This window comes from Lycorma delicatula, chromosome 6, assembly GCF_047948215.1.
Source record: "Lycorma delicatula isolate Av1 chromosome 6, ASM4794821v1, whole genome shotgun sequence".
Classification (NCBI taxonomy): domain Eukaryota; kingdom Metazoa; phylum Arthropoda; class Insecta; order Hemiptera; family Fulgoridae; genus Lycorma; species Lycorma delicatula.
The window spans coordinates 138,573,380-138,597,149 of NC_134460.1; the positions used below are offsets into that span (position 1 = coordinate 138,573,380).

At 28.4% G+C, this 23,770-nt stretch overlaps 1 protein-coding gene across 3 annotated transcripts in view; it reads left to right on the plus strand.

Annotated features, from left to right (window-relative positions):
* The first annotated feature begins 126 nt into the window (after positions 1-126).
* Positions 127-23,770, plus strand: part of LOC142326273 (microsomal glutathione S-transferase 1-like) — a 29,162-nt gene continuing 5,518 nt past the window's right edge. The window contains exons 1-2 of one of the 3 annotated variants that reach the window (XM_075368619.1): positions 127-335; positions 22,189-22,271. In XM_075368619.1, the coding sequence (XP_075224734.1) occupies positions 198-335; positions 22,189-22,271 (221 nt within the window). In that variant the 5' untranslated portion in view covers positions 127-197. Of the gene's footprint in view, positions 336-6,405; positions 6,604-10,246; positions 10,523-22,188; positions 22,272-23,770 lie in introns of those variants that run through there. The other 2 variants (XM_075368618.1, XM_075368620.1) reach the window with 2 other exon arrangements.

A 23,770-nucleotide genomic window follows, 5' to 3' on the forward strand; every position in this document is an offset into this window, starting at 1 on the left:
AAAATAAATTAGCAAATTGTAATTAAGAATAATACAACATTTTGAAGGCTATTATGAAGAAAAATAAACAGTTTTATTGAGTATCAGAAGAGGGGATAGACAAGGATACTACTCTGCAAAAATGTTAGTCATTTAGTAATAAGCAGTAAGCAAGAACGTTATATAATACATCGTTGTATACAAAGGTTATTTTAAGTATGTCTAAACTACCATCAACATTCTTATACTCACATGAAAATCCTGTATTTAATGCATATTTATTCTATTGTGCAATATTATGTTTTAAAGTATTGTTTATGGTTCCACTAATTGGAAGATACAGATTCAGTAAACAGGTAAATATTTTTAGGAATTTTATTACACTATATATTAAAATATATATTTATAGTGTTTTTAAAATGGTGGGCTGACTATACTTTTTCGGATTCTACTTGTAAAACTAAACAAAAAATGGCAATTTCTTCTTCGTTCTCCCGCTGTCCGCCATTTTGTTATTTTTATATAATAATTTATATTTCAAGTTCGGATAGACGAATCACATTAATATTTGATAAGCGTCTTGGTAATAAAGTTTTAAAATTAGCAAAAAATCAGGACTTAAAATACCTTCGCAAATTAAAAAATGGCGGCCATGTTTATATTTCAATACGTTATATCCATAAATATTAGTTTTATCAAAATTTATGTTTTCTCTAAAATATTAAGCATTTTATTTTTAACAAAATGATATTTTATTTTTTTAAATCTGTTAACAAATAGCCGAGTTATAGCAGAAAATCGATGTTGTAATTATGTGTCTGTTTTCATGTCCACCACTTTACGTTCAATTCGATGAAATATTAATTGTTTTTCTTTATTGTTAATTCTAGATGGTAAATTAGTACCAGATTAAGTAATAATTTTCACAATAATAGACCTAATAATTATGACACAAAATTACATCAGCTTCCTCCCATAACTCGACTATTTGTTAACCGATCCAAAAATAAAATGCTTAATATTTTAGCAAAAACAAAAAAGTGATTGGGTTTCATTAACCACACATCTTGAGAATGGTTGACCTGAGACTGTACAAGACTACACTTCATTTACATTAATAGATATTATATTCTTCATACTCTGAAATAATACCTTAAGGTACTTCTGAAGTCTAAACAGAAAAAGAAAGAGATTGGAAATAGATCCTTTTTTTACATAATTTTGTCATTTATTACTGCTGCAGATAGTACTTTGTATTTGCTGTAGATAGCACTACAGCAGAGCTATAGCTCTAGAAGGAAAAGTATTGTAATCAGTCCAATTTCAGTATATTTGGTTTTCACCTGATCTTGAATTTTTGACACCTAAAGAACCCAAAACTCCAGATGGAAATTTTCTGGATGTTAATGTTCATATGTACTTCTGATAAGTGTTGGCCTCTAAATCGCCTTATATCTCCAGATCTACTAGGCCCATTTTGAACAAACTTGGTCAGATTTCTTCTATGTATGGGGCACTGATGCCATTAAATTTTCAACAAGGTCAACGGAGTGAGGCTGTAGAGAAAGGTCAACTTCAGTATTTCGAGATTACACCTATTTTTCTTAACCACATCTGTTAACAGTTAAAAAATAAGAATGTTTGCAAAAAAAGTTTTGCAAAATTGTACCCCCACTCCAAAAATGCTGTTGTATTCTATCTATGTTGTGATGCCACAGGTGAGCGGTGGTATTAAATGAATAATATTTAAAGTGTAAGAAAGTAACTCAGTTTAGCTGGGTCTTGAACTTGGAGCACCTAGCCTTGGTACCTGGTGCATTAAGCCCCATGGCTGCACTAGTCTTCTAACTGTACAAGTGAAATTTGTTCTATGTAAGTTGTGAAATTACATTAGTTTAGTTAGTGCCGATGTTGTCGCTAGTACCATCACACCGACATGAATTACATACAGTATCTGCACACCCTTTTCTTAGATTCATTGAATTAAATAAACAAAAAATATTATGTTTAAATAAAATGATAAATATTTTAAATTAAGTTGTGTGTGTAAGTCATGCATCAGAACCACAACCAAGTAGGACTTTCTTGGAATGGAGCTTTAGCTGCGTGACGGACTCCAACTGTGCTGTCAGTGGTCTTTTTTAACTACATTGTAAATATAAAAATCAACTTAATTTTAAGTAAAGTTCATTAAAACAAATTATTTATTTATCATATGGTACATAGATAAGCTGTGTCCACAACATTAAAACCAAATATTCAAACAATTATAATATCTGAGTATGTATAGTATTTATTAATATTACAGAGTATATATAACATTTATAGCACTGATTATAAATTTTAGTATAACAACACATTGACATCCAGTTTTTTCAGCCATTTTACTCCAGGTGGGGGAGCATAATCCATCTTGCAGATCTCCCTTGTATGCTCACTGTGGACAGTACTTATTTAAAGGTTCAACAGTTTGTAGTGGCTCACCACACTCACAACCAACCGTAGGTGATGTACCCCCATTTTTTCAAAACATTACTACATCTAACGGATAAAGACTACATTATTGTGTAGATTATTAAATAATTTGTGGCGGTCAAGTATATTAAAATTTCATCATCATAGTCATCGGCCTATAAACGTCCCACTGATGGGCACAGGCTTACTAATCCTTAATAGGTAATAAATAGAAAGTCTGATATGGGCCATATGACTTCCTATTAACTTACATACACACATATTTTAAAATGAAAAGTACATAAGATTTTATTTCATTAATAACTTCTGATATTTTTTCATAGTTTTTTTTTAATTTTTATTATTGAATTATTATTTACTATAATTTTTTTGTTACAATCTTTGGTTAATAATTATTGATAAATCAATATATATAAATTTAAAAAAATGTTAAGAAAAAAGGAGTTGACTTGTGATTCGAATCGATGTGCCTTCCCCTCATAAGAACCAAATATTTCATTAATTAAAATTTAATTTGGCTATAACTCTGGAACTGATGAAAATAAGTACCACTTAAGACATATTGTTGAAAAGCTGTCAATGAGGGCTTATCACTACAGTTAAAAAAAGTCCAAAATCCAAATGTTTGGCGATTTTGGGCTTTTTTAGACACTTTTGGTTCAGTCAATTTGCATTCAAAAGGGGAGGTGCACAGCAAGATGTTACAAGAGCCCTAGATTCAAAATTTCAACAGCCTATGGCTTTTGAGTTGTGCGAGATATATACGTACATATACATACCGTACATGCCGAAGATGTACATATACGTACATGCCGAAGATAGTCAAAATGGATTCAGGGATGGTCAAAATGGATATTTCCGTTGAAATATGAAAACCAAAATTTTTCATGATTACAATATCTCTTTTACTTTGTACAAGGAAGTAAAAATGAAAGTAAAAAATTTTAAAAACTCACGCCGACAAAATCTTAAAAACATGAAAAAATAATTTTTTTAATTTTAAAATCCAACAATGAAAAAACCTTAAAAATGTGAAACAATTAAATAACTGTATTTTTACCTTATATCCTGGTGACATTGTTTTTATCTATGCATAGACTGCATAGATAAGCTTTAGTTATTATCATAGTTTTATGGATGACGGTTAATCAGAAATATAAATTTTATTTTCTTAAGAACTATATTACAATTTCACTAAGGACTATAAGATAAAAATATAGTTATATAATTATTTTATTATATAAAAATATAGTTATTATATTATTATATTATTTATTATTAAATAAAACCTTTTTTAAGGTTTTTTTTGACATGGATGTTTTTAAATTTCTTAATTTTATTTCTTTTTTATTCTGATTATGTTCCCAATTGTTTTATTTTTTATTTATTTTTTTGTATGTTAGGAAAACTTTAGTAATGCCTGTAATTAATAAAACAAAACCTGCCACTCTTTAATTCCAATGCAAATTCAAGAAGGAAAAGTGGCATATCATTCAGTCATATGATTTCCACAAGTAATAAAGACCTGAAAACATAATTCACGGAAAGTTTCTGTCCATAAGTTTAACAAAATAAATTACAGACAGTTATCCCTTTTAGAAAAAAAGTCAAAAGTTGAAATAATTTAATGAGAAATCTCTCTGTGTCAATGAACAGTGTAATTAATTATGCTAAAACATTACTTATTTAGCTAGTTTGTAGTACATTGGCTAATAAATGGTGACAAATCATTCAAAAACAATGCAATTTACCCTCATCTTTATCTCTTTATGGATCCAGCATACATGAAGTAACATTTTGTGATAGCAAAGTGATTTTAAATTTGGTTTTTGATCATTTTGTCAGGTATATTATCTAAATTATAAAAATTAAATAAATAATATGAATTTAAAATAAGCTTTTCAACAAGAGAGACAAATCATCTAATCAACATTTTTTTTAAAATTATTGGGACAAATGAAATCATTTCTCAACTAGTTCTGTTGCAAGAATTTCCTGACAGGTATCAAAGACTCCAAAATAGTATACATTAGATAAAATATGAAGAGTTTGCTCATTCAGTCTTTGTACCACATTTTTCATAAAATATAAGTGTGCTATAAGCTCCTTTATATTTTTTCTTGCACGTTTTATAAAAAATGAAAGAAAGTATCCAAATATTTATTAGAAATTGCTTTAAATTGCACACACCTTTCAAACATACCACTGTATTAGTGTAAAAAAAAAAGTTTTATCATTTTTAAGTATGGTACGTCTGGTTATCAAATTAGAAAGTTTTATCACCTTAATAAATTTGTAATTATGTTGCTTTCTGGGCGAAAAAATAAAATTATTTTATAACAAAATGTGTTTGTAAGTAAAGCCTGATTAATCCTTTTTTAGATAACTTAAATGAATAAAAAAAAATATAGCCCAATGAATAAGTGACGGTTTGATAATGTTTAAATGTAGTAAAGGTTTCTTAAATTCCATTACTAGTTAACCAAGTTACACCATCAGATTTAGATGGTGTGTTCAAGTAATTCTGAAATCTCTATAAATTCTCTATAATCCACAGAAAACACTAAATTTTTTCTTCCCCTTATTTTTATGGGAAAACAATTTGAATGAATTATCACACAAAAACCTAGGCTACAAAAATGTCATTGGCTTACAACAGTTACATGATTATTCAGCAAAGTTGTAAGCCAAAGAAATTTTTAAAAATATACAAATCAAAATTTACAGGTACAGCATATGACAAATGGAAGCAACAGTACAGGACTGTAATGAGATCCTACAAAGTGAAGAAATAATTAAACCAATATTTATGCATATTTTGGTTTTGGTTCAGTGGGTATTTTTATTCCCACATTTTGGTCTTTTTCACCACACACTTTACTTCAAATGTATTAAAACATAACAACAAAAGCCAGAGTTCATTATTACACCAACAAGAAAAATTTTCAATAAACAATCCTATTGATATTGAAGAACCCGACAAGCATGCGTTTTCTAACTAGTAGATGTGCCGCATTTTCTTTGGTGTCTATGACTGCGTTATCTTCTATTCTACGGATTGTAGCGGTAAAACCAATTTTCACGCCGGTTATGTCCCTAGAGCTGAAAGTAGAATCGTTGTTACCCACTTCACAAAACTTTCGACACACATGTCAACGCGCCACTGCTTTTGATCAAGTGATACGAGCCGACGGATAAACTATTCAGCAAACGAACACATGTTTAAATTTCTTGCAAATTCCTATAACAAACTCCAAACAGGTCACACAATTCGTGGATTGTTCGGCAACGATCCACACGCATGAGATGCCGAACGTTTTCTACATTTTCTGGAGTCTTGTTGGTAAAAGGTTGCTCGGAACGTTCGTCGTCTATCAAGTGAAATACTGTCGGCCTTGAACTATTCAAAATCCTCTCTAGGAAATGTACAAAGTATCACACAACATTTGGTACAGATCCTTGTTCAAATTTATCAGCTATCATAGGCGAGTAATAAAACAAAATTATAAATTGAATTTTTAAGCTGAGCACGTGCACTCAACACGACGCTAAAGCCTTTTAACAGTCATCGAAAGAATAAATAATTCTTCCCAGTGGAACTTAAGTTTTCTATATGATTTTGGTATATATTTGTTTGAGGAACAGAGCAGTTTTTCAGTAAATAAGTAACATGAATCTCTAAATATTAGTGAAAGAAATTACGTAAAAAACTAATATATTTATGCTGTATTAGAATGCATAGTAATAGTAAGGTATTACTAAGGAATAAATTAAATATAAGTTAATGTTTAAAAAAAAATTATTAGTTAATAACATTTAAAGAAACATCTATCTGTTTATATTGTACTTAACATTTTGTTAGCACTTGTAATAAGGTGTTGAGAGGTGGGGTTAACAATATAAGAGGTACACTCTAAGTATAATTACAGAAGGGGGATCAAGGCTACGTTCATCTTAGTCATTCAGTGTTGAGTCGTTAAGGAATCAGTATTCTATTCAGAGTAATAGACGATGTCGAAACTACAATCTACATTGTTATATTCCACTGAAAATCCTGTTTTTAATGCTTATCTATTCTACATTGCAATACTATGTTTGAAAGTGTTGCTTATGGTTTTACTCATCGGAAGACAAAGACATCGTAAACATGTAGGTGGACTTAGATTTTATTTTTGTTTCTAAAATTAGGTTTAAACCAAAAATAATTATATATGTAGAAGTTAAATTATATTGATAGCTAAATAGCATCACCACTTGGTTTATCCAAGAAGTAGTACTTTTAGTACTGGATGTAATTAATCAATCGTTTTTGTGGCTCCAAAAATCAATCTATAGTTCAGTAAGAATGATTCCGCTTATGTTGTAGCTTATCTCAATAAACGAAATATTACTACAGATTAAAATTAAATTTGTGTATTAGTTAGGATGTGACTGAATAGATTCTTAAGTACTAAATTGAGTTCTGATGTCTGTTTTTTTACACCTCTTTTTAAGAAATATTTCATTAAACGGTTCAATGATGACTCAGATAAGGTAGTTAAAGATACACTGTTTTAGGTTAAACTTGTTTTTCGTTTTTTCATTTAATGTATTTTAATTTTGGATTTTTAAGGAAACCATTAAGATTTATGTATTTTTACCCAACAGTATAGTAGCATTTTGAATGTGGGGATTTCTAACTCAGCTTGGTAATGATGTTTTTTCATACACACACTTAATGTTTGCGTATTATCCCTCGGAAATGTAGTGTACGTCCAACGAATTTGTTACGGTAGTTCTTTAATATATAGCATTAAAAATATGACGACAGTATAACCTAACATATAAATTACACAATGGCCTGGTTACTGGCTACAATTTTTTTATTTATTTTATAATAAAAAAATCTGATAATGGTAGCAATTTGCCTTTAGGTACGCTTTGTTGATTTTAGAGTATGGGATGGAGTTTAATATTGAACTTTTTTTTTTATGCACTAGATGTACTGAAAAATAACTTTTTATAAATAAAATTATAAATAACTCTAAGACTTAATTAGGCACTGGTTTCAACAAAATTTATATAACAACTTAACCAATTTGCTTTTCACATGAAATACTTTATCAGAATGACAAGCTGTCATTTTACTACAATGGCAATGACAAAATAATATAATTAAGCAGTATCTTTAAATTGTCAATATTCCTAATAACTTTTCATTTTAAAAATTATAACACATATCCCAAATGAAGTAACTGGAGCTATTACAGGAACTTCCTTATAATATATAAAAAGAGTAGTCAAAACCAAAACATGTGGAAGAAACTAAGGCTTGCACATAAATAAAACAATTTAAAAAAGGTCTAACTGCCTAGGATTTGAATACTAGATAGTGGATACTGGTGTTCTTTGGTGGATGGGTATTCAGTTAACCTCACATCGCAGAAATGTTCAACCTGAGACTGTACAAGAATTCGCTTCACTTAAACTTGTACATATCATTGTCTAGAGTAATTCCTGATTGTGATTCCCAGAGGCTGAATAGGGGCTAAACAAAGGGTATGAATGCCATTTTAGGAGTGCAACACTATTCAACCTAGTCTTCTCCACAAAGTTATTAGTTCATTGAATCTACTACAAATAAATAACTTCAACTTGAAAAAAATTATGACTTTCTTAATAAAAATAATTCATAGCTTATATAAAAATTATTACACTTCTTAACGTAAAATGTTTCATTTAAAATATTAAATAAATGAAAATTATGAATTTAAATTGCTGTAATATTTTTTAATTTAATGGGTGTTAGGAGAGCATATGCATTACTTTGTTTCCGCTTGCTGTTTTTACATCATTGTAAACTGGCTTCAATAAAAGAGGAGATTCTCAATTAGACCTATTTTTATTTTTTTTTTGTGTATGTGCAAGTCTTAGTTTTTTCCACATGTTTTGGTTTTGACTATTCTTTTTATATATTCTAAGGAAGTTCCTGTATTAGCTCCACAGTAACTTTATTTGGGATATGTGTTAGAATTTTTTAAATGAAAAGTTATGAGGAATATTGACAATTTAAAGATATTGCTTAATTAAATTATTTTGTCATTGCCATTGTAGTAAAATGACATTAGCTTGTCATTCTGATAAAGTATTTCACGTGAAAAGCAAATTGATTAAATTGTTATATCAATTTTGTTGAAACCAGTGCCAAATTAAGTCTTAGAGTTGTTTACAATTTGAGATCAACTGGTCAAAGTAAAAATTTAAAGAATTTGACATTAAGCACTTTTTAAAATGGGTGTCGTTCAATTTTTAATTTATTTTTTGCCAATTTCAAACACACTGAACATTTATTTTGAAGAATTGCATAATTTAAATATCAAAATGTTATTTTTCAGTATATCTAGTGCATAAAAATATATTTAATAAAAAAATAGGTTAATATTAAACTCTATTTTATATAATAAAAAATATACACTATAACTCATAAGTTTGTCTAATTGGGTTGCCAAAACTGTTTTATGTCTTCCAATATTGCATCACATAAGTTGTTTTTTATTTTTTTATGGTGCCATGCAAACTGGAGGTATTTTTAAACATTTATTCTCTTTGCTTTAAAGAATTCTTAACAAGATGCCATTTAAATATAAATAATTTTCATTTTCTTCAAAACATTCAAATGAGTTGAAATTGCAGGGTCCCACTTACTAGATTTACAAAAATTGCAGGTACATTCGTTCATTCTATTTTTCGCTGTTCTTGAAATATAAATAATTTGATGGTCCCTATGTAATAATCATTAATTGTCTGTGCTTAAAACTGAAAATACCGGCTGCATTCATTAAAAACAGTTGCTATATAATAGTATAAAATAATGGACACAATATAGTATTATACTCTAATCTGAACTTTTTCACCTAAGAGTAGAATGTGAGTGCAAACGGAGAGTAAGCGATTACTCAGGTCGTTTGATGACTGTTGATTTACCTACTTGAGACATTAAACATTCATTCTTAGTCATATTAGCAAACAAAAATTTTTTTTATCAAATATGAGTTAAATTTTTCTATTTTCTCATATCCATACTTGAACTACATATGTGTATAGCCGGCTTAACAGTTTTCACTAAAAGTTCAAGTAATACTAAGTGGAAATTGTTTTTCACTCAGTGATGAAGTTTAAGATGTGTGTATGTCATTCACTAATGATCAATATTATAGTCAGCAGCATGTAAAACATAAACAAAATTTAGATAAAATAAGATAGCAGTCATATTTGAAATTGTACCACTAAGCATATTTGTCACTGTAGTGCATTATAGAGACAAACATGTATTACAATACATTACAAATTATGGATAATAGGCTAGTAGCAAAAGATTATAATTATTTGTAATCAATAATGATTTCAGTCCATTAAGAGCGGTACTGTTCTGAAAGACACAAAGTTTTTAGCAATGATAACTTGAGAAGTAATTTTTGTAGCTTTGATTACAAGTTCAATATAAAAGTGTAACTCTTAAACTAGTTGTTTTTTAATATATGATAACTTCTGTTTGTTGATGGGGGGTGGGGGGTTGCCAATAATTTTTAAATTATTTAATTTTACCGCGGGATATTCTTCGACATAAACTTACTAGAGGGAGTGAGTATGACCATTTGTAATTGCCCGAAAATCATTTATAATTGATGTAAATTAGTTTTGTGAAGTTATAACATTTTCCTTGTACCTTCAAAAAAAAATCTAGCATAATTTTTACCATAACGTAAATTGGCAGTATTGTGCTGCTGTTGGTTGACGGCTTGAGATTGGTCGTCTACAATTATTGTAGTGGGGATAGAACAAGCTTAACGTGTTGCAACGTAGTGTTTTAATTTCAAAGCTTTCGACAGTCATCATTGCTGTAGTGTTTGAAAGTGAGCGTTAGTTATTAGATACTAATAACATTTTTACAATAATGTCCACCAGACAGTCTTTTTTATATTCAGTGGAAAATCCAGTTTTTAATGCATATTTATTTTATTGTGCAATATTATGTTTGAAGATGCTATTAATGGCGCCTCTTACAGCGAGGTTAAGATTCGCTAAAAGGGTAGGTATTTTATTTTAAAATATATGTAAGTTTTGATGATAGCACACCAAATAGTTTGTAGATTTGATACAAGTATGAATTGTGAATAAAAGGACAAATAAACGTGGTAGTTATCAGTAAGCTAGTTATATTTTTAGCGTAGATTGTTAGTAAGTATGCTGTCACAAACGCTTGCTCAAGTATTACAATGAACAGATTCTAAAATTTCTTTTAGAATAATAATGAATAGCTACTTGCAAAATTGTTCCTCAAGTCTATTCAGTACTATATTATCTTTATGATTTGCATAATAAATACCAATAATTATTTATTATTACGATTACCAATACTTATTTTCATAATTGCGCTTACCTATCCTATATCTATATGAAGCTTCACCAAAACCCTGCCAAGCGTTAATGTATTCTTTTTATCCTTCTAGTAGTGTTATTGTTTTACTTATTTCGTTTTTTTTTTTGTCTAGTCATTTGACTGGTTTGATGCAGCTCTACAAGATTCCCTATCTAGTGCTAGTCGTTTCATTTCAGTATGCCCTTTACATCCTACATCCCTAACAATTTGTTTTACATATTCCAAACGTGGCTTGCCTACAGAATTTTTCCCTTACTTATTTCGTAGGATTTCATAAAATTAGTAAATGATGATTTCTCTTACGTTTTAATTAATAAATTTCATATTGGTGTTTTTATCTTTTATAATTAATTCAGAAATAATTTTTATTCAGTTATTTGTTGACAGTCTGTTGTGGTTTGTAGAAATTTTACATTTGTCTTATGTCAGATTTTATGAAGTTTAATTAGAGATTCAAAATTTATTTTAATTAGACAAATTTTTAAACAGACACATCAGGAAGTTTTCTGTTTATGTTATTACCAGGCAGGGAACTTGCTTTTAATGCAACCAAAATACTGATTTATTACCAGTCCTTGTGGTTTTTGTTTGTTTTTTTAAGACTAATTATATGAGATATGAACATTGCTAGATTGCTGTTGACTGACCAATTACTACATTTTCATTGAAATTCATTCAAGGACACAATAGAATTCTGTTTATTTTCCTTAAGCTGTTTAAAAAAAAAATTTTATTATGTTTTGTGACTAGTTGTTGAAATATTGTGAAATCATTGTGCAAACATTTAATTATGCTAGGTTGTTAGGTTTTAATTTATTTACATTCAACCTAAGTAATTTTCAAGAGGGTTTATTTCTATTTTCATGTCTTAAAATTGACACAGAATTATTCTGCTGTCACTTCACTATTTGTTTGTATAACCTTAGTTTAATTTCTGTACACAGTCAGTATTTTTCATACCCACAATAAATTCTGAGTAATCATACTAATTGTGAATCATGTCTTCTACCATTCAAAATTGTATTTCATTATGATGTTTCACTTTGACTGCAATGAAAGATACATTTCTATGTAGCAGAATAATTTCTAAAGAAAAATAAAATGGATGAATTAACATAATGGATAAATTAGTTAATGTGTTAATTCTGAAAATTTCTGATTTTTTGTGTAATTATTTTATTAGTTATTTGTTAACAAATATTTGTGGTAGACATGTTGAGTGTGTTTACTTAATAATAATTTAATAAAATTTGTTTTAAGTTATTCCATTCATTTATAGTAATACCACATATCATTAATTTTAAATCTGGTACTTTAATTTTTTCAAAAATATAAAAATTAGATATTCATTTTGAAAATCACCAGGGTTTTCCTTAACACAAAATTTAGCAACTAATTCATTACATAAAGTGATAAGTTGTCCAATTTGAACAGATCTGTAAAATCAGGGGCCGTGTCTAAATCCTTTTCTTCAAACATTTTGTTGCCATTTAAAATCATATTATTAATATATTATTTATTACACGTACACAAATTTTATATATATAAATCAGAAAATTATCAAAATTTCTTGCATACTATTTAAATATTTTTATCATTATATACATGCTGATTGGTTGAGTTGCCGATATAGAGTTGTCTTTGTAGTTTGTTGCTGTCATCGATTGGTCGTGCCTTTGATAAGCAGTTGTCAATCAGGATTATATTCGCTAATTCTGCTGACTGGAACAGTTTGTAGAGATGTTCTCTCTTCTATGTTGCTGCAGTTTGAAGATTGAATTGATTAGGTACCTTCTCAGAGAATGCCGACTGCTGACTTCAATGTTGACTCCATTGAATAATATGCTCTTATTCTTGTCATCCGTTGCAACCTTTAATTGATTGTAGAAATTATATTCAGTAATTTCTCTAGATGACTTTTATTTGGTACACCTTGTTAATAGTTTGAAAACCAAAGTTCGATTATATATGCTCTCCTTTTCTTGTGTAGTCTCCGGGAATTACTGTTCAGGTATTACTTCAAAGGATGAATGAGGATGATATGTACGAGTGTAAATAAAGTGTAGTGTTATACAGTCTCAGTTCAACCATTCCATGTATGGTTAATTGAAACCCAACCACCAAAGAACACTGATATCCACAATCTAGTATTCAAATCCGTATAAAAGTAACTACTTTTACTAGTTGTATGCTGGAACTCTCGACTTCCAAATCAGCTGATTTGGGAAGACACGTTCACCAATAGACCAACCCGTGGGTCGATTATGTATGCTAACCATCCTCAAGGTGCCCTACTGACTGCGCCAGTCAGCAGTTATTATGGAATGTATTGCATCACCTATTCTCAGTAATGTAACTTTTATATATATATATATATATATATTTAGGTGTAATAAGACACCAGTAGTAATTTACTGATTTTGAGGATTAGGATTCCTATATTTATTTTATCATTAAGATAAATGTGAATGTAGTTTCAAACTTTTATAGAATAAATTATCCAATTGTATTATTATTTATTTAGCAATATGCTGATTATTATTAATCAACATACTATTTACAGGTTATGTTTATTATGAGCTTTTTAATTAACTTATACATTTATATGAGTACTATTAATATTATATCACAATGAATGTAATTACCATTTCATTTCAATTAATCATAAATATTAACAATTTGATTATATTATTGTACATTTATTCACAATTAAATTTGTTTGTTATTCTCTTGAAATGCAACATTATGCAATAACTATAATAATAATAACAGTTATAGTTATAGTTATTATAATGATAATAACTATATCATATAATTCATGTTATTGTTTGCAATATTTCATTTACAGTGTTAAAATAAAAATAAATATATCATTTTTGGTGGGCAGTTATGTTAAGTCTCAGGTTTCATTTCATGTTCTTTAAATCTTATTATAATGAGGAACTTTAAATTTTATTAAAAGAAGGACTTTAATTTTTAGAAGTCCTTCAGACGACCACACAGATCTGGTTGGTTGCACTCAGCTCCCTCCTTGCTAAAAGCAAAGCTTTACTTTACACTGGCTCCCACTAGAATAGTCAGTGTGATTCCATCCTTTAGTAACTCAACTTGTGTTTGTTATCAATGTACAATAATTATATAACGTTAAAAATATGAATTACAAGTTGAAGGTTATAATAAAAACAATTTATGTTATAAAGTAAAAACTTTATTTATTTGTATGAACAATAAAATATTTAGAATAAAGAAAAGAAAAAAGAAATAATTAACCCTAATCGAAGTGTTGAACCAAGGCGGCATATTGTTTGACAGAGCCTTCATTATCTGAGACATCAGTGTTAATTTCTTCAATTTTCCAAAATTTCCAGTATAGTTAAAGAGATTTGTATCATTGTTACGAGTAAGAAAGGATGCAACAGTATTATTGCCCTTAATGTTAATAGGAAGGCAACCACTGAGTATGTATCCTAACTTGGTTTTCTGAATAATAAGATACCTGGCATTTTGAATTTCCCGGGCAAGATAAGATTCAAATAGAACTGAGCTCCTATCAGGACATCAGTGTTATTTGTTATGTTGAAATTGGGATATGCTAGAAATATATTATGGGGTAGATGGAGATGAGGAATATCAAATGTGGATGATGAAAGGCTGTGAGTAATATCTGATAAAACAGCATATTGTAATTCAAATGAAAAGTTCTTATGTTGGAAGTGTAACACTGAATTCAGATTGAGAAATGAGTTATTTATGCCTAAAACGGGGAGATTGTTTTTAATAAGTTTAAGTCTTCATTTTCAGGAAAATTTATATGTGCAAAATTTGCCTGGCAGCCAGAATCTAATAAAATTCTATATGAATGATTATTACTACTAGATAGATATATAAATATATCTATCATTGGTGTTACATATAGCTGTTGGTAAAATTACATTTTTTTTATTGTAGTTTAAATGAACAATATATATTAATTTAATTTTTATAGCTTTCTAATTTAGAATCATTAATATTATTCAATGAGACTATTATGTTTTTTAGCACAAATCTTACATAGATTGTTTGAGTAACGTTCATTAATACAATGATCTTTACACAAACAAATTAAACAATTATTATGCCTCAAAAAGGCTGTTTGTTCATCGGTAGACAAATTTAAAAATTCTTTACAATCTTGTAAATGATAATTTAAATTACAAAACAAACATTGTCCAGAGTTAAATTTTGAATAACAAATGACATTATTTCCTTTATATTGTTTATTAGCATTTAAAGTAAAGTGTTTAGTATAAAATTTGACTGAATTGTTGTAACGCTGCTCTTTGGTGATGTTTCCTGTGTTTACTTGCGTCTTTGAAGTGTTTACATTGATATTCTCGAGAAGTTGTCATCTCGAATTAAGGGATTCTATAAAATTTTGAAAGGTGAGAAACCTTTGGTTTGGTAACTTCTTTCATAATCTTGAGGTATAGCAGTCCAATTTTGATGTTAGAAATTGGACAACAATAAATTCATAACTGTTAACAGGAAGTTGCATTGCTTCAAGAAAATTCACATAAGAGGATATCTAATTGATAAATTTGTATAAAATATCTAAAGATTCTCTTTTTATAGAATCTAACTTATAAAATGCAATTTTATATTTGTTACCAAATCGTTTCTTTAACAATTCTAATGCAGTTGTGTTATTTACATTTGTGATTGGTAGATCCTTAACAATAGCCAACACTTCATCCTTCTAGGAAGAATGTAAATAATGCAACTTTTGAATATTGGTTAAATCATCATCTAGTAGTACGTATCAAATCATTAAATATATTGAAATAATGTTGCCAGTCTAAAACATTACCTCTAAATGAAGATATACTATTGGGTTATAGTTGTGTTTAATTGTTGTGTTTAAACTAATTTTGTGACTAGATGATTTTTGATTATTATTATTAATTAAATGTTGCAATTTACATTCTATAGTACACAAGCCTTCTTCGACTTGTACACGAACCAGTGAAAAACCATTATCAAATTCCATTTCAAGTTTTAATTTAATTATGTTGTATTTGCCTTGCAAATCAAGAAGATTCTTTAATTTAATTTGTGAGGTGTGACTATCACCTTGTGAAGGATCAAATTTGTTAGCGAATATGCCAATTGTAGTAATAGAGGCCTTTATTGACTTTCTTTGTCTTAATAATTGCTCTTTAGCCATAATAATATTAATAACTTAAATTAATAATGTAAATCATTAACAGTATAACTTAAAAGTAAAAAAAAAAATTAAAATTATATTACGTTATTGATGCTGCAGATATAAATTGTTGAGAACCCTTTTCCAAACATATAATATCTAAAATTCCAATAATTCCTTTCACGTTTGTAATTTGTTGGATATGAAGATTCCTTCTCTGTAGAAATCCCTTAGATTTTTGGAATCTTGCACAAAAGTTGTGATAACCAAGCTTCCCCAATACAGTTTCTTGCAGTTTCTCTCGCAGTAAACTTCGAGAAATTTGTGGGAAATGAAGCGAGAGTCCCATAATCATAATGTGGTGATTTTCATGAATTTTATCATTGATGTTCATCAGTAGGCTAGGCAAACCATTGCAGTCCTCATCATGAACATTGGTGTGGCTATTTTTAAACTGAATGCAAATAAAAAAACTTATTTTGTCATTATTTAACAAAATTATTTTAAACTTAACATATGGTTTGTTGTAAAAAATTATAATAAAGCCACACTTAAATCAAATAAAAAGCTACAATTTAGAAAACTGCTGGTTACATTTTGTACTGAGAATAAAATAAAATATATGCACTTTCTTTATTTTGAGGGGGCAATTAATATATTTCCTAAATTATTTATCAAGTTTTAAAATTAAACAATTTGTTATTAAAATAAATATATGTATATATAAAACTATGCACATGGTACACCATGTTTAATTGTACAGCAACACTTCAGTTACATTTTAGCTGTGTTTACCATTCTAATTTTTATATTAATATTTTTGTTTCAGATTTTGATGAGAATTTAGTTTTGACTAGATTTGAATACTTAAGAAGTTAATTAAGTAAAATTATAATAAATAAATTAATGTTTTATTCTTGGTAATTTGAGTTACATACCGATCTGATTTCTTTCATATTTTTTATACAATTAATTCCCCAGTTAAAATTTGTTTTTGTAATTTCAATTAAAAATTTGACTAAAATTACTTTTTTCAGAAAGATGTTAACTTAGCTTCTGAAACAGTTAAAATCAGAGGATGTGAAATCAGGCAGTAATCATCTTGAGAATCCTAACCCATCCTGTCACAAGGCTATATACTGGCTGACGGGTAGACGTAAATTTTACATTACGAGGGCACTTCGTTACTGTTTTACATTGAAGCAGTTTTAAACTGCCTTTGAAATTTATTAACTAAGAAATTTAAAAAAGTAAAATTAAATAAAACCATCTTAAAAACTAAAGAATAATACTTTACAATTTTTCTTTAAATTTTGACTTTTTAGAACTCTGTGCCAAACTAAAATCTGTTTGAAAAAATCAGAGTTTTTTCAAACTAAATACAGCCATCTCGCTGTTACCAGCAAGCAGTTTAACCACATTGTGGCTTAACTGTGATGCCTCTCACAAAGAAATAAAGTTTTAAAAACTCATAAAGAACTAAAAATTTCAAGTTTTTCATTGTTCTGTGATAGATTTTAATCATTCCTTTATTCATTTGCTAATGTGGGCTTGTTTTGAATAATATAATGCTATATTACAGTTCATTGTGGATATGATAGGACTATTCAATGTGTGATATTATTATCCTACGAAAACTATGAAATCAGTTAAACAAATGAAGTGAATTCAGTCACCAAAACAACAATCACATTTAAAAAAAAATTCTGAAAGAGTAAAGTGCACAATTTATTAAATTTTTTGAATTTCTGTTCGTTTAATACAGTAATACTGTGTTTTTAATGCAGTACATAGTACACAAGTTCATACGCTACTGTATACAATCTATTTATGTACGATGTTAGTGAGAGTGAAAAATTTGTTACATGTTAATAACATATTTTGAATAAACTTCTGGATATAACTTTCACTAGGTGTGTAATAATGTAGTGTAATGTACTGTACTTATCTTATTATTTACCGTTATACCTTAATATAATAGCGCATTAAATATTGTATTGCAGTATAATATTTGTTCATTTTAACACTTATTACTTAATTAAATATTATTTTTGGATCAACTGCGTGAATTTTGCCATGATTTTGTATTACTCTTGATCCTCTTCCCAATTATTTGCAAAGTAATATGGTTTAATATGGTTTTTTTAAGTTTATCTTAGAATTTTTATTCTATTTAAAATATGGATAAAAGAAAGAATGTAAAGAATTTTCTCAAATATGATATAAGAAAATAATTTGCTTAAAAAACCAACTAGCAAGAACTGCAGATGTGAGAAATGTGCTTCTTTATTAAAAATGAAGAAAAGGAATGTAAAAATACATTGATGTTACTGATCATTATCATAAATTATCAAGAATGTGGAATTATGTATTATATCTTTTACTTTGTCTTGTTAAAAATAAAAAAAGGAATGCAAAAAAATGACAAGAGAATGCTATTGAACATGAGGATAGACTATGGAAAACAGTAATAAGTATTGTTTTTATCCTAATTTTTTTTAATTTTCTTAAATTTTTGCATGTAAGTACATTGCGTACAAGAATGATATCAGGCTAGGTTTACTTGCAGTTTCAGAATCCCCAATTCTAAGTGTGAGTGCAGCAAATAATAGAAAGCATTTTCTAGTCATCTATGTAGACAATGTATTTTTTATTTAAAATTTGTTTGCTTTTGATAATGTATTTGTATTTTTAGACATTTTACGTGAAAATATTTTATTAAAAAATACATAAATTGTGATTCACTCAATAAAAAAAGCAACTTACTGCTAAATTTTCTTTCATTATATAGTGGAAATAAAATATTTATTATCTGTTTATATGAATACAGTTTTTTTTTATTTTAGGATAAATTTTAAAGTGATTAAATACATTTATTTTGGTGTTATCTCTCATCTTTAATTGAAGGTCATGAGTTTTAATTTTTTGTATGTAATCAGTTTATTACGTGTAAACTGATTAAAGGTCAGAATGAAATAATTTTATGGGAAAGTTGATTTCTTATTACTAATAGACAATTATAATGATTCTCAAATTATGTAATCTCAAAATTATTAGCATTAATCAAGTTTATTCTTATATATTATGGTTGCTCATTGTTATATGAAAAACTAATTTTAATTATTAATTAATTATAAAATAGTATTTATTTGGTAGTAGTGAGTACGGTATTGGTACATGTTTCCTCTGAAGATTCCTAAAAGAAATTTACTTCAGAATTGCATCTCTAAGTAGACTGAAGCTCTTAAGCATTGAAAAATCAATTATGTTAATTTATATTTTTTTAAATTTCTACTTTTCATAATTTCTCCATTCACAATTTAATAAAATAATTTTTTGGGTGATTTTTTTGTTATGTTTAAAAGAGATATAAAAATTCCAAAATGCATCAGCTATTCTTGATATGATATTTTGGTTTTTTGTCAGTATTTTGTATCTAAATTTATTATATATGTTACAGATGTGACAAAAAATGCCTATGTGCTTCATTAATTTGATTTTCTGAATTTGTTTTTTTTTTTTCTGAAATGGGGTATAAATGATGTACTTTTTTTGTGTTTAGGATCTTTGTTGCATTTCTTTCTTTGAAATTTGAAGTGTGTGTAATATTAAATAATTTTGTTCTTTTATGTTCCTGAAACATTTTTTTTGAAAAGTAAAAAAGGTATGCATTTACAATTTGGACCATCATAATTATAAATTATAAAAAAAAGAATATTTGATTTTTCTTAATTACATTTTAAGTACTTCTTCTAACTACGTATTTAAAAATATTGAATTTTTTTAGAATAACTAATTTCTAGCTAGTTTTTAGCTCTCCAATCCTTTTTCATTCTTTCTTTGTGCTGCTTCCTTCTTTCTTTCGACCAGTTTAGGTTAGTTTTCTTCTTCTCTTTCTGGATCTCTTTAAATTCTAAGATTTTTTCCTAAGTGTTACAGAAGGATGTATAATCAGTCACGTTTATGTTTGCTACCCTTAGGTCCTCTTTAACTTGCTTAAACCATTTAGCATTCGTCTTGTCACCATTACACTTGTCAAAAATTTTCTTAGTTTGTTTGAATTCATTATTGTCAGGTGTCCATAGAATGCCAGTCTTCACTTACATATTGCTTCCATGATTCTGGTAAAGTTTCTCATTCTTCCTAAGTTTAAAATCATCGTTCGTTTTTCTGGGCCCTAGCATTTTCCTTAGCATCTGTTTATCATCAAGTTCCAGTTTATTTATTTTCCCTTGGTTCAGAGCTACACATTCTGCCACATATAAAAACCATGTAAAAAATAATTGATTATTTATGTAACTTTTTTTTAGTTAAGTATATATTAAAATATTTTAGATTAGAAATTATCTTTTTTTTAATAACATAAAGAGACTGTCATCTTTAAGTTTAAAATTACTTTAATCTTATCAAACTGTGATGCTTCTTTCATAGATAATTTCTCACAAGCTAGACTTCAGCCATACCAAAAAATTTTATTTACTTTACTGAATTAAGTTACTTTTATTTTAGAATGTTTTGACAATGGAATAAGGGAATTAAATTAAAAGTAATTTAAATTAAATTAATTTTTATTATTGATGTTTAAGAAGTAAATTATTTTATGAATAATTCAAACATGGTAGATCAAAAACATTTATGACTGAAAATAATAGAAATTAATATAAAATTTATTCATTAATTATTAAAGGCATACGAATTTAACAGTTGACTGGACAAGTGACTGGAATGTATTAGACCAGATATTGTTACTTCTAAGAAGAATTAATATACTTAATAAGATTTAACTGGTCATAAATTTTGATATTATTTTGTTGGAACGGAATAGAATACAAGGATGGTGGGAGTTTCAATATTTTTCCCTACAGATCGCAGAGCCTGGACAATGTCCCTTGCTGCTGCATCTTTATATTTTCATGGGTTATTTAATGGCATTTATAAATTTTAAGTTTTATCTATGGACAGATTTGGTAATTTGCGTTCCTATCCAAATGGACCAGCGTGAAATTTATTTACTGGGTCTGACTGTGGGAGACTTAGCATTTGACCCTGCTACTCTCAGCGTGATTTCCCTTCAGTCTATCCATTGAAGTCCTTTTGATACTAGCACCTTCTGGGCTACCAGCAATACGCCTACTGGGGCCCTAGTTATTTGGAGGTAGCAATGCGTGCCCTTCTCCAAAGGGAGTCGCATATGCCGACTGAATTAAATTGTGGTCTCTTCATGGAACAGTGTAGGGTGTTGTCTAGGTTTTTATAATTTTAACAAAATTTAATTGTGAAAACTGTTACTTTCATGGCCGGAATTTTCGTGCGGTTTCCATTTATAGGTTACGCGATATAGAGGCTGCTAAGCCTGGTTTGTCATTTTTTGACTCCTGTACTGCCTCTTCATGGTGGTTCGTCTAATATGGCATGAGGCCATTTTCTTATACCCTGTGGAGTAGGATCCTCTCAGCAGATGTCCTGGAGATGGCCGTATTTGGACACTGCCGCTCTCCCGAACAGTCTGTGTACCTGCACCACTCCTACCTCGGATATGGTGTGTAGTCCCGCATCGTGGCAAAGTGTGGTGTTTCTGATGAACCATGGTGCTCCAAATATCATCTGAAATGCTATGTTTTGGACGGCTTCTAATTTCTTTTGAAGCGTGGAGTTCAACAAAGCTCCCCAAGCTCGGTAAGCATATGCTAGAATCGGCAGGACGTATAGCTGAAAAATGAGCAGTTTGGTTGCTAGTGGATGTGGGCTGGCAATGTTCAGTAGTGGGTATAGTGAGGCCCTGACTTGTATATGATATTCAGTAATTCAATACATTTTTTTTTATAAGAAATTGTAATATCCACATGGGTTACATATTTTAAGATTTTTAGTGGTAGGTTTAGTTGCAGTTTACAATATTCCCATTTTTATTCTTCTCTTTTACTTTTTTATATTTTACACAATTCCAGAAAGTTATTACTCTCAGCATCTAATATAATGAAGTTTCCTTTTTTTCACTTTATTATGATATTGAAGTACTGAATTATATTTAATTTATTTTCAGTTCTGTTTAAAGAGTTTGTTTATTCAGTTAATTAAGTTGACCAAATTTTTTTTTATACTATACTGTATTATTATTTTTTTAAATTTCCAGATATTTATTAGCCCAGAAGATACAGCCTTGAATCCTAAAGCAAAAGTAAAATATGATGATCCTGATATTGAAAGAGTTAGAAGGTAAATATTTATGCTTTTAAAATTTCAGTATATCTAGTCTGAATATATATCTTTATCTGTTTATAATCATTTGTTTTTGTTCATTATATATTTATATTTAGGAAATTATTAAAAAATGATGCTTTTGTATAATAGTTTGATTTGAATAGGTAGAGAGCAGTAGTATTAGTGGTAGTTTGATTTTATAGGTAGATTTGGTGACTAAAAAAAAAGATTGTTAAGAAACATTTAGCTATACTATGCAACATAAAGAAAAAGCTAATTATTGATTGAAGACTTTCTATCATGTGAACCAAATAATGAAGAAAATGAGTTATATACTGTATTAAAAATGTTTCTTTTATATATTACTGTTGAATTGGCTTTACTTGAAAAAAAAAACATGTAGGAAATATGAAAAAGCAGTTATCAATATACAAACCCACCAGGTCTAGGTTAGGGGTAGTCTAGGGTCTAAACGCATTGCAAAATCTGCTGATTTTTGAAGTCAAGAGTTCTAAGGTTTGAGTCTTTGTATGGATTTGAATGCTGGATTGTGGATACCAGTGTTCTTTGGTGGTTGACCTGAGTCTGTTCCAGACTGCATGTTGATAGATACATTTATACTTACATTGCAGCTACATCAGGCCTGGCAAGCCGGTAGCGGTAATTGTATTCATGCATGTGCGTGCATGCGCACACACAAACCCAGCAGTAGTTAGAAAACTAGGTGGAGAAAAATATATATACTTATCAATGTATACTGCTTTATATATGTTTTCCTGGTTTCTGAATTTCAATGTTTTGTTAAGATTACAGGTAACGTGTGAGAATAATTAATTTTCATGTATATTTAAAAGCAAAGTTTTTTCATCATATAGGTATGGTATTTAAAATATGTCTTGTGGTTAATCTCAATAAAGCTGCTACTTTTCTTCTTTTATTTATTTAATTTCTTGATAAGGAAAGACCTTTTTTAATCTTATTGTTGTGGTAATAGAATTACTCTATAAAAACAATTGAAAAAGAGATAGAAAAAAGGTAACAGAGGATAAAATAATTTCTGTTAAAATGTTAGGAATCTTAGCTATAATTTAGAAAAAGAGTGTAGTCTGTTAAACATTATACTTATTTGACTTTTCTTGTTATATATTTTTTTATGAAAATAGTTAAACCATTATATTGATATTGCATCAATATTTTTTTGTTCTCCTTTACCCTTTGAAGTATGTGATAGGAAAATAAATTAACTGTATGTAATTCCTGTTTAGAATTTTAATTAATGTAAATTTAATAAAACCTGAGCAATTAGTGAAGTATCTGAGAACTTAGTTAATACTGAACATTTTACTGGGAATCTTAAAACAAAAGTGCTTCATTTTTATATTCACTGCAATGCTACTCATTGATAATTTTAATTTTTGTAACCAAAAATTCTGGAAAATACACCTGTAGTTTTCAGAATATAGGAAACTCAAGAAACTCCTAACTAAATTTGTTGAAAAGATACCAAATCTCTT